This window comes from Sebastes fasciatus, chromosome 23 (assembly GCF_043250625.1).
Source record: "Sebastes fasciatus isolate fSebFas1 chromosome 23, fSebFas1.pri, whole genome shotgun sequence".
In the NCBI taxonomy this organism is placed as follows: domain Eukaryota; kingdom Metazoa; phylum Chordata; class Actinopteri; order Perciformes; family Sebastidae; genus Sebastes; species Sebastes fasciatus.
In genome coordinates this window covers 8,312,877-8,328,502 of record NC_133817.1, presented here as the reverse complement: position 1 = coordinate 8,328,502, position 15,626 = coordinate 8,312,877, and the positions used below count along the sequence as shown (strand labels likewise).

At 40.1% G+C, this 15,626-nt stretch overlaps 1 protein-coding gene across 6 annotated transcripts in view; it reads right to left on the bottom strand.

Annotated features, from left to right (window-relative positions):
* Positions 1–254: 254 nt before the first annotated feature.
* The window catches only part of abcc9 (ATP-binding cassette, sub-family C (CFTR/MRP), member 9), a 50,956-nt gene continuing 35,584 nt past the window's right edge, over positions 255–15,626 (bottom strand). For 4 of the 6 annotated variants that reach the window (XM_074624982.1, XM_074624986.1, XM_074624985.1 and 1 more), the window contains 15 exons: positions 15,366–15,554; positions 14,832–14,986; positions 14,398–14,467; positions 14,160–14,317; positions 13,666–13,758; positions 12,425–12,527; positions 12,052–12,162; positions 11,297–11,417; positions 8,810–8,940; positions 8,469–8,547; positions 5,663–5,771; positions 4,155–4,258; positions 3,922–4,055; positions 3,751–3,813; positions 255–1,823 (listed from right to left, as the gene is read on the bottom strand). In XM_074624982.1, the coding sequence (XP_074481083.1) occupies positions 1,686–1,823; positions 3,751–3,813; positions 3,922–4,055; positions 4,155–4,258; positions 5,663–5,771; positions 8,469–8,547; positions 8,810–8,940; positions 11,297–11,417; positions 12,052–12,162; positions 12,425–12,527; positions 13,666–13,758; positions 14,160–14,317; positions 14,398–14,467; positions 14,832–14,986; positions 15,366–15,554 (1,758 nt within the window). In that variant the 3' untranslated portion in view covers positions 255–1,685. Of the gene's footprint in view, positions 1,824–2,933; positions 3,222–3,750; positions 3,814–3,921; positions 4,056–4,154; positions 4,259–5,662; positions 5,772–8,468; positions 8,548–8,809; positions 8,941–11,296; positions 11,418–12,051; positions 12,163–12,424; positions 12,528–13,665; positions 13,759–14,159; positions 14,318–14,397; positions 14,468–14,831; positions 14,987–15,365; positions 15,555–15,626 lie in introns of all 6 variants that reach the window. The other 2 variants (XR_012592599.1, XR_012592600.1) reach the window with 1 other exon arrangement.

The window sequence follows — 15,626 nt, the reverse complement described above, 5'->3', positions numbered from 1 at the left end:
TCAGCAAAGCATGACTGCAGACAGACAGCGGGTTCACCGGCTTCAGCCTGAGCAGTGACACCCTACAGTGTTTGTACTATAGGCACAGAAATACAACTGATAAAGAGTAAAAGGTGGACGTATAACACAAATAAAATATCCAACTTTTGCAAAATTTAATTGCTTTTGAACTCATGTTTTCTCACATTAAACTGAGGTATTTTTTACCCTAGGTGTTAGGTCATTTCTTAGATTGTTTTGTTTGCTTAATAGAATTTTCTTCAATTTGAAAACATCAAATGTGATAAATTCTAAATCATAAAAATAAAATTAGGAGTTTGGTTGAATGGACTCGGTGTGTTGTTACTGTCCTTGCTTGCAAAGTCGTAGAAATGCATCGTATTCAATTTAATCTTTAAGAAGTTCAAAGCAAGGTGTTTGAAAAAGCACATTTTTGATTTGTTTCTGGTATATTTCCACCTTCTTTACATCAAAGTTGGTTGCCGACTGGCCGCACACACTCATGATATTGCTTTTGCATCAAAGACGTCTGCTGATCTTGTCCCAAGTTTTGCCAAAATTTCAAAAAGATAACCAGGTCAACCTTCTGGTGGAAATTCCAGGTAGGACGAGGACATTTTAAGGTCTGATGTCTCCTTTTTGGCGTCACATGTTGCAGAAATCTTATAAAACAGGCATCAAAAATAGCAGCAAATCCTTCGATTTCCTTTGTCTCACTCGTTCAGGAGAAGAATCGCCACAACAATTCACTTTACAATCCCAAAAAGTTGCAGCAAAGAGACGTCGTCCTGTTCTTCTCCAACTTCTGACATGATGTGAACGCAGCCAGGACAGTTTGATGCAACAAAACGTTTATAAAAACTGCTTATAGAGTGTCACTTCTATCAGTTTTACTTCAAAAAATGTAGCACATACTACACCAGGGTTTAAAATATTAAGATCATATTAATTATATTAATACAGTGAGAGACTGCACAATGCATTCGTGTATGCAGAGCACAGAAACAACTGGCCAAAGCCAACATTCAGTTATTTCAAAAAAAGGATTGTAAATACAAGTTTCTCCTTTCCTTATTATTGCATAATACAAGTTCTAATAAAACTGATACGTGTTGTGCATACGTTTAAAACAAATGTAACAAGATAATTAAAGACTTTTGAAAATCAATTTAAAGGGATCCTTACAGAACATAAAAGTTCAGCCAAATACAAAATCTAGCCACTAGCATCATATATTATCTATCTAGGGACACAAACATCTTCATTTTGTATTAACTCTTAATACTGATTGCTTATAAAGGTCTGATTCTCCATTGTTTAATGTATTGAGAACTCTCTAGATGTGTGTATTTGCTAATTTCCAATGTAAAACCTGGATAAACTGATGATTTATCATTTAAATGATATGTGGCGTTTCTACATGTCATTTCTAAAAACAAAAGGCAGTATTTATTTGGCTGACTGACTGAATGATTCAAGTACATGTTTTAAATATATCAACTGGTGATTGATAATGTTTCTGGATGTGTTTTTTCCCCCCCATTGAATACAAGACACACATTATTGGCTTCACTGGAGTGTTGTAGTGTCACAGAGGTTTGTCCACCTCTTTAAGAAAACTAGAAAGATCAACCAACTGATCAGTCTGTCGGTTGTTGTTGGGCGTTGCTGACTGACTTGTGTTTCTACATGTCAGCCCGGATTAATGAAGCGAATATCCCGTCCTCCTGCTCCAAAAGAGTCTCGGGTTTGTCGTACTCCAAAATGTTCCCTCGCTTCATCACGATGACCAGATCGGCTGTTAGGATGGTGTGGACGCGGTGCTGGAAACACAAAGGAACAGTATTCATTTCTATGTTTGTTGTTTAGTTACTCAGAGTGGCTGCATAAAGACTGAAGAGTCACTTGAGGTCCAGATACTCTGTTTGTTTGCAGATGATGTTGCCCTTTCTGCTTCACAAAACTAAGTTTGTGACTTGAGGCTTACGCCCCTTTCACACATGCACTGCAACCGTTAACTTCTCTAGACATCACCCGAATGTCTAAATGATTCAGACCGTACATTAGACAGACTTTATCCTGCTTTGTACCCTAGTACAAAGCTTGAGTAACGTCCGACTGAGCCGCTCATTGTCCGGAGAATTCACAGCAAGCGAGTGAACGGCGTTTTGATGACGTTTCCATTCGACGTGCGCAAAGCCAGAAGAAAACAAACATCGAAGGGTCATTTACACAAAGACGGAAACGAAAATGTCTAACTGGAGAGGCGATGACATTCAGTAACTTCTGTCGGTAAGGGCCGCCAGATTCAAGAAATGGCAAGAGACTTGATTGTTTATGACCACATTATGAACTGGCTACATGACTGTGGTGTTTTTGCTTCATGCCCTGCTTCCTGCACTCTCTATGTTGTATGTTGTTCTATGTTCTCTGGACATTTCCGGTGTTCATATGAGAAAACAGTTTAAATTTAACACTGATGGGACGAGGATCAGCAACTCAAAACGTGGCAGCCTTCAGAATAAAGCCTAACCTGCCAAACACTGAGTGCAAGAGCGAAATTCATGTTTTTTTTTCTTGTAAATCTGTGTTTTTTTCCCTAGTACATTTACTACTTTAATCTCAGAGAATATCTAAATTGTTTTCTTCTCAATTTGTGTTTTTTTCTCGTAAATTTACCATGTTAATCTCAGAGAATATCCAAATTTTTTCTCGTAAATTTATGACTTTATAATTTCAGTGAAAATTGAAGTTTTTTTCTTGTAAATTTGTGTATGGTAATAATTGACATGCTCTAATTGAATACTGGAAGCACTGAGGGCCGTTTTAAAACTGTAATTGATGCCACAACACTGCAGGGTTTGGTCAAATTACACTGCATGCACGTGAAATATCTACAGAAGAGCATGCAGTAGTTTTAATTTGATACCAACCAGGCAGTCAGTGGCAGTAAGGCTTCAGCAGACCCAGACTCCAGCTCTGACTCAGCCAGGAAAAGTAGGAAAAAATAGAAAGAGGTGGAAAAGTTCCAAGGAAGAGAAAAAAACGGGGCAGAGCCAAAGTGGTCTGAGCTTGATCCGGGTCTACTTGTGACTCCTCACTAGCACACTGAAGAGGCTCTCCTCCTGTGCTAGCAGGTTGGGACCCGAGTCACTTTCCACCAAGATCCCTGAGGAGAAGACGCACACCTGCTCGGCGTCCAAGATAGAGCACACGCGGTGCTGGCGGCAGGACGGAGGGATAGAGACGAGGGGATGGATGGAAGAAATCATGGAGAGGGAGGGTAGAGGGAGGGAGGATGGGAGAGGAAGAAAAGTGTAGGACAGGAAAGGAAAAGGGAGGTGAAGAAATGGAGGAATTGAAGATGGAAAGTATAGAAATAAAAGAAATGAAAGAGAAATGGTTGAAGGAAAAGGATAGGATGAATTAAGAGGACAAGACAGTATCACAGAGGGAGAAAAGGAAAGCAGATAAGTGAAAGAAATGGCAAAGAGGACTGACTTCACATCAAAGACTATTTATATTAAGTATATTACATTTTGTATGGAAAAGCAGTCAGTGTGAAAAGGAAAAAGGTGCAGGAAAAGGAGAATATAATGCAATAGATGCACATGGAGCTCAGAAAACGAGCCACATATCTGCATCCATCAGCACCGAACAAACCGTGAAGCTCAGCTAGCTGTAGGACTGGAACTGGTTCAAATAAACCTGGTTTGACTTTCTACAAAATCACCAGACTGACAGACTTACTGCGATTGTAACGACGGTTCTGTCTGCAAACGCTGTCATCACAACTTTTTGTAAGATGTTCTCCTGCAAGGACGAAAAGAGATATTAGCATTATTATTTGACAGGAAAGAATAATTTGTTTGTCACAGAAAGAAATGTTTAAATTTTTTGTTTTGTTTCGGCAGCACCCACCGTGGCCATGTCTATAGATGCCGTGGCTTCGTCCATGATGAGGATGCTGCTCTTTCTGACAAAAGCTCGGGCCAAACAGAAGAGCTGCCTCTGACCGACGCTGAAGTTCTCTCCGCCTTCTGTCACGACGGCGTCTGGACACACACAGACACACAATCGGTTCAACAGAAGGATTCTTCATGCTAATCAATGTGCAATAAAATTAACTTCATCTTAAGGTATATTTTTAGTACCTAGTCCTCCAGGCAGCGCTTTCACCATGTTCTTCAACTGAGCAATCTCCAACGCCTCCCAGAGTCGATCATCAGTGCACGTCCTCTCTGGATCGAGGTTGAACCTGCAACAACGGGACACAATTTAAACCGACTTCACGTGTTTGTAACATAGACTGTATATATAGCTGCTACAAACTGACACATGTTCTAATACACAGACTTGTGACGGTTATGAAAAGTTAAAGTCTCCTCTTGTACATAACCCTTGCCACCTGGCTGTGACTAATTCACTCAGGTAAGGAGGTAAAACAAAGCTAACTCCAGATAAAACTGTTCATTTACCTGCATGTTTCCCAATACAAGACATTAAATGGTGCAATTTACCTACCTGACATTCATTTATAATGCCTCTGGCCACGGCTGTCGCCGGCGCGGAGGCATAAAAAAGACCCTGCATAGTTTTCTTCTCATGTGTCTGTGTATTTCTTTGTCTGTCATATAATCAACACTTAACAAATTCCTTGTTTATTTCCAACATTAAACTTCTCTTAATTCTGTGTGGCAGAGCGAGTGTCAGAACATAAAAGCAACATCTAAGATAACAGTGTGAAACAGTTACTGTCGACCATTCACCTCAGGCTTACGTTCACATAAACAAGAGCTGGTGGAAACTCAAGACACACACACACACACACAAACACTCCGTCTCTATCACACACACAATTATGTAGAGCAGCATATCTGTCCAAACAAACAGCACATGCTCTTTGTCTTTTATAACAAACACAGAGTCACTGTATCGTCCAGTAACACAAACACATGGCGATGGAGAGTGTGTATGACAAGAGAAGAAGAAGAAGAAGGGAGGCAGAGGACGACCTCCTCCGTCCGTGACGTCTGTGACAAAAGTCAGATTAGGTCCAAACCAGAGTTCCCACTGTGGTTTCAACTGCTAACCCCACAGCTGGGACGGCGTGTCGTCATGTGACAAATGTCCTTCAGGACAAAACAGTCAGTTATTCACTTGTTGCTGCAGTTTGGGGTTTTGCTTGACGTGACATGTCACTACTGAGGTTTTGGCCGAGAGCTCATAATGTGTTTCAGCTCAAGAAGAGTGTGGTTAACAGCCAGCTATGGCTGCTTTCAAGAGCCAAAGTTCTGACATCACACTTGTTTCTGGGGGTTGACTATCGATATTCTAAGATAAATGAGTATCTAACTCTCTTTAATCATGATTAATCGCAAATTAATATTTTTTTATCTGTTCAAAATGTACTTTAAAGGGAAATTTGTCAAGTATTTAATACTCTTATCAACGTTGTAAAGTCTCTTTAGCTTCAGACGGATGATTTTGAGTAAAGACCAGAAGCCTCAAAGGTTTATTATGATCTGAGCGTCTTGTCAACACAATTTACAGTTCTTGTGCCAGTGTTATGGTTGGTGTAACAAGAATAAAAAGGATCCAGATCTTAAGACTTTACATAATTTAAAAAGGATATACTTTGTTTAAGTGTGTGTTTGTTTACCTTATTGACCCACTAAACAACACAGGATCCTGGAGGATGATGGAGAGTCTCGACCTGAGTGTCTGCAGAGGAAGTTTACAGATGTCGATCCCGTCGATGACGATCTTCCCTGCAAATAAACAAACACGTTCTCACATCTCTGATCCGAGTCACAATAAACAGACACAGGAAAAGCAACAGCAGTTCAAATTATTCCATATCTGTAACCCATAAAGGTGCATCCAGACGTAACAGTGATCGTCACCACCCACAACGTTTCCAGCTGCATGCTGCAACTGCAACAACACATTAAAACAGTTCTGGGGTTAGTAACTTGCTGTAACTGGTCACCGCCCACGGGTGGCTGCAAGAGATTGTTGTTTGCATGGTCATGTTTAAAACTAATCTAAAATAAAGACCATAATAGCGAGAGCATTCATTTTTTGCGACATCACGTTGTACGATCGTAATGATGTCATTACATTCCGATTCTATGAGGGCTGTAAATTGATTCAAATATTTAATCGTGATTAATCGTATGATTGTCCATGATTAATTGTGATTACACACATTTTTTTATCTGTTCAAAATGTACCTTAAAGGGAGATTTATCAAGTATTTAATACTCTTATCAACATGGGAGTGGGCAAATATGCTGCTTTATGCAAATGTATGTATATATTTATTATTGGAAATCAATTAACAACACAAAACAATGACAGATATTGTCCAGAAACCCTCACAGGTACTGCATTTAGCATAAAACAATATGCTCAAATCATGGCAAACTGCAGCCCAACAGGCAACAACAGCTGTCAGTGTGTCAGTGTGCTGACTTGACTATGACTTGCCCCAACTGCATGTGATTATCATAAAGTGGGCATGTCTGTAAAGGGTCTGTAAAGCTAGTATGACATGGTTGGTACCGATGGATTCATTAGGTTTTCTAGTTTCATATGATGCAAGTATCTTCACTCTAGCTTTGAAACTGAGCAGGCTACAACCGAAAATTGCAAGTTGCATTCATGCATTAAAGAAATTAGTGGCGTTAAAACGAAAACATGTTATTATCGCGTTAACTTTGACAGCCTTAAAAAAATACAAATAGTCATTGTTGAAGTTTTGCAGTTTTACTAACTGTTGCGAGTAATTTATCAATTGTTTCAGCACTGCTTAAAACTTACGACTCTCCGTTCTCTTTGAGCTACAATTGGCTGTAATTTAAACAATAAACTATCATAAAACTTAAAAGGTTTTATAACAGACATAAGAGTCTAGCTATTAAAGTACACAGCCAATACAAATCCCCTGTGCAGATGTAGTACATCAGCAGGCTAAATACTTCAACAACACTGATCTGGCATCAGTTCTTCTGGCTTTAGATTTACGATTCATTGCCCTCACAGCTAAAATATGTTTGACTGTGTGTGTGTGGGCTTGTGAGATTTAACAACACTAATAAGTTACTGATTATTACTGATCAACAAAACCTCACAAACAGAATATTATGGCATTTTGTCCTATACGTTTGAATACTTACTGCTCCTTTATTTTCTATTTTTAAACTGAAATAATCCCCTTAAATTTGTCCTTACAACTTAAAACTCCTTTACTCGTTCGTCTTGAATAAATATTTGTGTTCTGTTATATTTTTTGGGGGTAATGAAATCCAGGATGTTCTGTACAGTTCGGTGAGGAGAGCGATCACCAGGACGGCGCTCTGGTTTTATTTCACTGCTTTATAAGGAAATGCTGCTGATACACACACACATGTCTTAATTTACTGTTTAATGAAATGTCTGCGCAGCTGTGTGTGTGTGCGTGTGTGTATGGAAAAAGTGACGGTGTAATCTCATCTGTGTCTGAATAATCTGTCTAGGAGCAGTCATCCGCCGTAAAAAACAAAACATTACGATTCGCTTTCAAAATCCAATAAATAAAAAACTTTTTTTTAACAGAAGAAATAACCCAGAGGCTGGAAACGACTGCCTCGTCTTTTGTTATGTCCTTATTTTAATCCTCTGACAGAAGAGTCTACTTCAGGTCCTCTCGTCAGGTATTTAAACGTGAAGCGACGCACACAAAGAACAAAACGTCTTCCCACTTAAAGAGACCTGTTTTAAAAAGAGCTGAAATGTAAAGAGGGACGTTAAATAAACATTTTCTCCAACATAAACATACACCATTATACTACAGGGAGGACGGTGGACATTTACAGATGACGCAGAACATCTTTTAAGGTTGACTAATTTACCTCCAGTGGTGCTTCAGTTTTACTAAAACCCATTAAGATGTCTGCTGTTAAATCACCTCAACCTACAACTGACTGTGTTTGGGTTCAGGCAGCGTCACGTGTTTGTCTGCAATTGTGTTTAAATGTCATTAGAGCAGATTGTCTAAATTTAGGATGACCTGTTCTGGTGTTTGTAAAGGAGTGCTTGCAACCATTTTTGGCTCCTGATCGTTTAAAAATGAGGCTGATGGTATTCATCTATGAAATCATTTTAAACTTATAAGTTCCCTTCTGTCTAAAAGCAATTCATTTTGAAGTATCTTCTTTATCTTATAAGTGGATTGGAGGAAGTGGCCGAGAATTCAAAGACAAAATGAGAGACCAACAGAGTTGTTTTTCGTGTAAAGTAGAACTCGGGGTCAAGAGCTACTCAAAGCAACAACCCTGAGGGAAATCCTTCGGCAACGTTCCCAAATATTATCTTAAGAATCACTCTTTAATGAGACGTAAACATACTCAACCAGTGAGAGACAGCGAGACAAAGAAAGATGAGACAAAGACGAAAGAAAGACAGTGGACAGGAGACAGACCCACCTTCGAAAATATCCACCATGTTGAAAAAGGCCAACGACAGAGAGGACTTCCCGCTGCCGGTGCGACCGCAGATTCCCACCTAACGGGGAGACGAGAGACGGTCAGTGAGCGTCACTGTGACACTCCTGTGAGACATGACACACCTGTGTGACAGCAGAGCGGCGGCTACATGCCGAGTGTGGATGGAGTTTAGTCACCGAGTGTTTAACGGAGACACGTGGATGTGACTTCAAATGAAATCTTCTTATTATCCTCCTGTACTTAAAACAATATTACACTCTACCACAGTCTCATCACTGCAACCCTCTCCTCCGCTCTCCTCACAGCTTCACGTTAATTACCTTCTGGCTCGGTTCGATGTACATGTTGACGTGTTTGAGCACTGGTTTGAGGATGGGATCGTAGCGCACACTGAGGTCCTGGATCTTTATCTCGCCGTCCTGAGGCCAGTTCTCAGGCACCTGAGAGGCGTCTGCAGGGACAGAAAGACACAAGGGTTTATTTCTGAGCAGAAAAACCAGACCGCTAACTGCTCGCCAGTTGTGTATGTTAACAGTCTTGGCTGGTGTAAACAGGAGCATACAGAACATATGGACCAAGTCATAACACTGCAGATATACTGTGGTAAAGTTTTCCTTATTAAAGTGCTGCTGAGATTCCCCAGTGACATCACAACTATACAGTTATAGCTGTATTATTTAAAACTGTGATATTTAAACATTTAAAGCCTCCACAGTGTTAGGGTTTAGCACAGGACTGGACAACTTAATAGCAATTAAATGGCACATTTACTGTGATAACAATAAATGTTTAAACTAAACTAGACCTCGTCGTCGTATGCCTCTTCCAACCAGTTAAGTTGCAGTTTACATCCATGTCTGTAGACACATGTAGTATGTAGTAAGACTTTGAAGGAATTTAATTAAAAGGTATTTTTTGGCAAAATGTTATCACTATATTGACATGTATGATTCCAGTGAATACTTTACTGTGAGAAACATGCTGTCTTCCCTTTAGTCATGTTTTCAAATCCGTTACAAGAACATCACAGTGAAATGCAAATTGTGTCTGAGTTTAACGTCACAACGCTACGAATTGTGGGTAATTCCCTCAGGCAAAGTCTTACAGAAAGTGTTCATAAATGGCTCAAGATGTCACAGACTTTGCGGGAAAACGTGCCTCAAAGTCTCAAAGTGAGTGTGGACACTGGGATTGAGCCCATGACTCCAGTCTGTAACGCAGGCTTCCCGTTAAAAATGTGCAATTTCCAACTCAAGAGACGTCACTTGAGTGATTTCCTGACTTCGAGGCTGAGTAGTAGACCCGCTATGTCGAAACAGTGGCGTCTGATGTGCCGCATTATTCATATTACTACCCTGACAAGATAATAATGTCATAGCTCTGCTGCAGGCTTCTCTCTGTTCTCTGTCACTCTGGGTTTTTGGGGATTGGGGATCATTTACTGTAAAACACAAGGTTGAGAGGAAAAGTCAATGAGACATATGACCCTTACTGTATATGAGAGACTATATCTTTTAATCTGGGAAAAACAGCTAGTCTATATTTTTCTTTCTTGGTTTCTTTTCACTTTCTTTGTTTATTCCAGCCATCCTTCAAACTCAGGAATTGTTTTGATTACGTTTCCTAAAATAGCTGCTCCGTCTCGATTAAAGCTCCTTTTGGCAGATTCACTACAAAGTTTTCCTTTTTTTGTTCAAGATTTGAAAAAGGTTTGGTTCTGGTTAGATATCAGTAATTCTGATTAAATTAAAATTAAACAATAAAAAGTTATCTGTCCTGCCAGGAAAGGATTCCTGCAGCATTTGTATTTCACCATGGCAACAGCACATCCCATAAATCCAAAACACAGCTCAAGCAAAAGATAAAACTGTTATACGCGCACACACATACGCATGAACCCATTCACATCATACTCTGTACAGTTAGAACAAGAGCTGTTTATCATTAGATCAGGTCATTCTGTTCTTATAAATCAGAACGCATCAACACAACTTTGTCTCTTTGTACTTGGAAAACAAACATCATAATGAGAGCTGGTGTGTCTTGTTTTTTTCCTGATGCTAGTGGAAGGCTGCTGCGATTCTAGCAGACGTATTAGAAAAATTAGATTTGGACATGCAGGAATGCAGGACTGAGATCCTTCCCAACGTTTTGGCTTCGTTGTGGCTGTCTGAGAAATCAAATCTAACGTGAATAAATAACCACCAAAGATCTGGTTCTCCTCTGATCTCAGTCATTATGAAAACGTCAAAACACGGTGAGACGCATCACTTCACAAGTTCTGCAAAGTTTTATCATCTGTCTGAGATGTTAAGGGGACAGTTCACCCCAAAAACAAAATGAAATGTTTTTCCTCTTACCTGTAGTGCTGTTTCTCAATCTAGGTTGTTTTGGAATAAGTGCAAACAACAGAACATTTTGTGCATATAGACGTAGTCAATGTCTGTTTCAAGGTTAATCCACACACCTTCTTGTGAGCAGTTTCATGTTGGAAGTGTTTTCTTTCTACCGAACTACACCCGGCAACCGTATCACTGCACAGAAGTAAGCGTGCAGCTACTCATGGACGAGAGGCTCGTGCTTACGACAGCGTGAAATGTAAACATTAACGGCGTCCTCTTCGGCTGAGCTGTAACGTTAGCTACACCTTCTTCCTTCTAGATTGATAAATAGCACTACAGGTAAGAGGACAAATGTGTATTTTTGATTTTGGGGTGAACTGACCCCTTTATAGGTGATTACATGTGTACTTTGTAAGACTGGATTGATGTCGATGTACGTCAGCTTGACAACAGGAACTCAGTTACCCATAGATCCCTCGTAGTTCTCCGACTCGGTGCTGAGGAAGCTGTTGACCTTCTTCACAGCTGCCATCTGGACCTCCAGGTCTGCCAGGTTCCTCACAACCCAGTTCAGATAGTTGGTGACCTACACAGTGACAAACAGAGAACTCATTGTTAAGATAAAGTTTATATATCTACAGTGTAAACCAAGAAGTAGTGTGACCTTGTGGTACCCATCAAGCATACATGGCATCTTCAAAATATACAGTAATATAACTTGAAACCAACCAGTAGCCCTTTTCTGATACTACCTGTGTAAACATGCACCATGCACTAGTTTGATCTGAAATAAAAACATCTTAAAAGCTTCTTAAAACCTCATAATTAAGGGAATTAGTTGCAGTTGTTATTATGTTTTTATTGTGCATATTGACACAAAATCTGCAGGAGGAACAATGAAGATATATTAGCTGTTGTTGGGATGTTTGTTTACAGGACATCCTCTCTGACCACTAGGCTGCACTAACACATTACATAACCACTAATGCATTTCAAAGTGTACTCTTGTTTACCAGCTGAACCTCGGGGTGCTACAAGCCTGCACCGGCGTCAGTTAATGTGATTGTTTTAAGTGACATAATTAGCGAGATATAACGCAATGAGATGTAGAAAACATAGACGTAGAAGCAGGAATGATTGAAGATATGTGCGGTACTTAAGTAGGTAGAAAGTGAAACAGTGTGATAGAACATAAGAGAACGTTAAAAGAGGAAACTCACAGTGAGGGCGTACGTGAGTCCGAGGCCCACGAGGCCTACAGAATGCACAAAGCTAGAACACCATATGGAGGATCCCGCTGCTGTCAGCACGATCACTGCTCCGAGGTAGTCCTGCACAGAGAGGGAGAGAAGAAGAAGACATGTTTACTCACAGAAACAAAATCTAAATTGAGATTTGAACACAGATCCGCAAATAACGCAAATGTAAGAGGGGCAAAAACAAAGAGCTGCATGAGTCTCAACAACATAATAACGAGCATGAATGAGCTGCATATCTTCCTTATATTTGTCCAGCCGCACTAAAATATGTTGTATACTATGATGTGCTTCTACAGTATCTGTCATGTGAGAGAATAAATGATAAGTTCCTCACCGTTCGGACCTCCAGCCAGCGATTGGCAGCAGACAGAAACAGGTAGGCGGTGTTGTTGGTGTCTGTCAGCTCCAACATACGCTGTTTAAAACGAGCCTCGTGTCTGAAAAAAAAAAGACATCCAAGCATCAACAATGCTTCATTCTTCTATGAATCTCTTCACCAACATACAAAGTTGCTCTTGTTTGCATTTGGCTGATCTTTGCCCTGTTTTTCCTAACTGACAGCCTCTTCTCTGGATGTCAAAAGGGCTTAAAATGAAACGTTTAAAAACAATAAACTCACACAGGAAGCATTGTATGAAATGGTATTTAAATATAATAGCAGATAAAAGTGCAAACAGGAAAAAGGAAAAGGTCTACACAAGAAAGAAAAGACAATAAACACATGTTCAAATAAAAGAAGTTGATTGAATCTTCAGGTTTTTATCAGCAGCGAATCAGTGCCATCTCAACCAGACTTGGTTTGGAGGGAGACCAGTGGATAATGATAATGGGAACCATCCCATGATTGCCAAGAATCTGTCTCAACACCAGATTCACTGTGTGTGTGTGTTTGTGTGTGTGTGTGTGTGTGTGTGTGTGTGTGTGTGAGTCTCTCAGTGTTTGTATATTTGTGTGTGTGTGTGTGTGTGTGTGAGGAAGTCCTCAGGGAAGAGATGAGGAAAAACAGCGTGAGAGCTGTTTAATGTTGGATTAAACCGACGATGGGAACGAGAGTGAAGAGAGAAATACAAAGAGATGCTGCTGCTGCTGCTTCCACCGATATGACTACAACTACAGCGCCAGCTACAACTGATGCTTCTGTCTCTACAGTTATAAGTAAAACTACAACTACTGACACTTATATTACTGCTACTGAGAGAAGTACTGCTAACATCATTATAATGCTTATGCGTTCTTTCATTTTGATTCGTTTTTGAAAGGATTAGTACACGGCATACATCTATTATTGTTTTCAGATGGCACATTTTTTAATATTAAAGAGGCAGACTCCAGTACATCCAGTAAAAATAAATGACTAAATCCTGAAGGAAAAAAGAGAACAACAACAACAGAGGGAAAACATGTCGTACATATATCTTGAGTCCTACTACAGGATCACATAGCTCTGTGTCGCAGTGCAAATGCAAAAACATGAGTGTCTACAGCTGAAATACATCCAGTGCAGACAGGATGTAAATAAAGTGTGTGTGTGTGTGTGTGTGTGTGTGTGTGTGTGTGTGTGTATTAGTGTTGTACCTGAATGCTCTTATGGTGGTGAGACCTTCAGCGGTCTCAGAGAAGTGGCAAAGCAGAGGAAGTTGTGTAGAGTCATCCAAGTCCTGGAGGTCCCTGAGAGACAGATGAGAGCGAGATATGTATATGAGATTACAGTATATATACGTACTTATGTCTGTATGCACATGTATTACACACTTAATAATAACTGCCTGATATCCTCTACACTTACAACTAACAGGTCAGTGCCATATTCGTTTGACATTCATACAAACATGAATGCTGTTTTCTGTATGAAAGCCTACAAATAAGGTTCATAATTTTCAGTTTATACTGAAGTAGACTTTCTAACAGGAGTTTGATACATTCAAACCGATTTTCCTCCAGATTTAATGCGCTAATAAATCCAAAAGTTGATGTTTCCTGCAGCAAGAAGAAGATGCTGTTCAATGCATCTAACTAAAAATCCTCAGAAACAAAAACAAAACAATGAACTTTATCCACCGAGGACTCACTTGGAAGCCACCCGGAAGTACTTCTGGATGAAGTAGAAGGCCACCGCCAGGGGAACCAATGCGATCATGAACATTGGAGTGATGGAGGATATGACCCCGATGGCTGACAAACACAGCAACGTGGATCTTGTCAAGGACTCCAGCGTTGGAGGAATATGCTGAGAGAAAAAGATTTGGTTCATATTTGGCTTCTTCTTTTAGTTTACAAATAAAGCAAGACCTTGAAACCATCTCATACCTGGTCTATGATGTTGGTGTCAGCTGAGAATCTGTTAAGGATCTGCCCAAGAGGAGTGATGTCAAAGAACCTGAGGAGAGAGTCAATAAACGCATTAAATAATACATAAATCACACATTTATTTAGGATGTTTTACTCCAGCTCTGACATTTAAAAAAAGGTTATGTAACCTAACCACTACCTGACCTTTCTTCCCCCCAAGAAAGAGAGAGACAGGCGGAGAGAGAGACCACACTGCTTCTGTACTTAATTCACTGTGGTTACTTACTAACTAAAAGCATCGGAAAAAGCACACTCAGCAGTCACAGAGACAGAAAACCAGGTCAAGTGCAATCGCTTGTTTCCTAGGAGACAGGACTCATGTTCACAGTGCTATTTCCCTGTCTTTTATCCTTTGAAAGGATAAAGATGCAGAGGCGTCGTTGTTTGTGCACCTGATTGGAGCGTGGATGATCTTGTTGAGCAGGTTGTGATGCAGGTTGGTGGCGGCATGAAGACCCAGAAACTCCACGGTGAGGGAGGTGATGAGGCATAACGTGATTCCTGCCGCACACAGGATGATAAACACGGGCAGATAGTGGGAGTCGCTCTGTCAGAAAAAAAAAATATTTCTTTATAACAGACCGTTGCCATGGACGCAGGTCTGATGTCAAACTCTGGAGGACCATTTTTGTGTCAAATCATTGATTTCTTAAGTAAGTTGCCGTGTAATAAGCGTTTCTATTCTGGAAAGGTCATGCAATTCATATTGTTTAATTTCCTGGTATTTTTTTTAATATTTTAGCATGTTTTCATTTTGTGTCAATATTATTGCACATTTCGTTATAGAGGTGAAATTCTAATTTATTTATGTTTAATGACACATGCTCTTAATATGTTTCCCAATTTCTGTTATTATTATTAATATTCTTTGCTCTATATCCACTTTTGCAAAAGGGTTCAATAATGTTTTAAAAGCCTATATATACCTCAGCCCCCGGAGTACCAGGCGTAGGCAGCGCGGTGGTGTTGAAACTGCTGGCACTCTTGGTTTTGGAGGAAGTCCAGAGAGCCAACCAGTAGTCGATGGCAACGATGACGGAGTGCTTGAGAAGCTTAGAGGACACCATGAGGAAGACCATGAAGAAGCCACCGGAGGACAGGTAACACCAGCACACCTGAGGGAGACGAGGTCATTAGAACAGATGGATGAATTCAAAATGTAGTTACACAAATGTTTAAATAGTCGA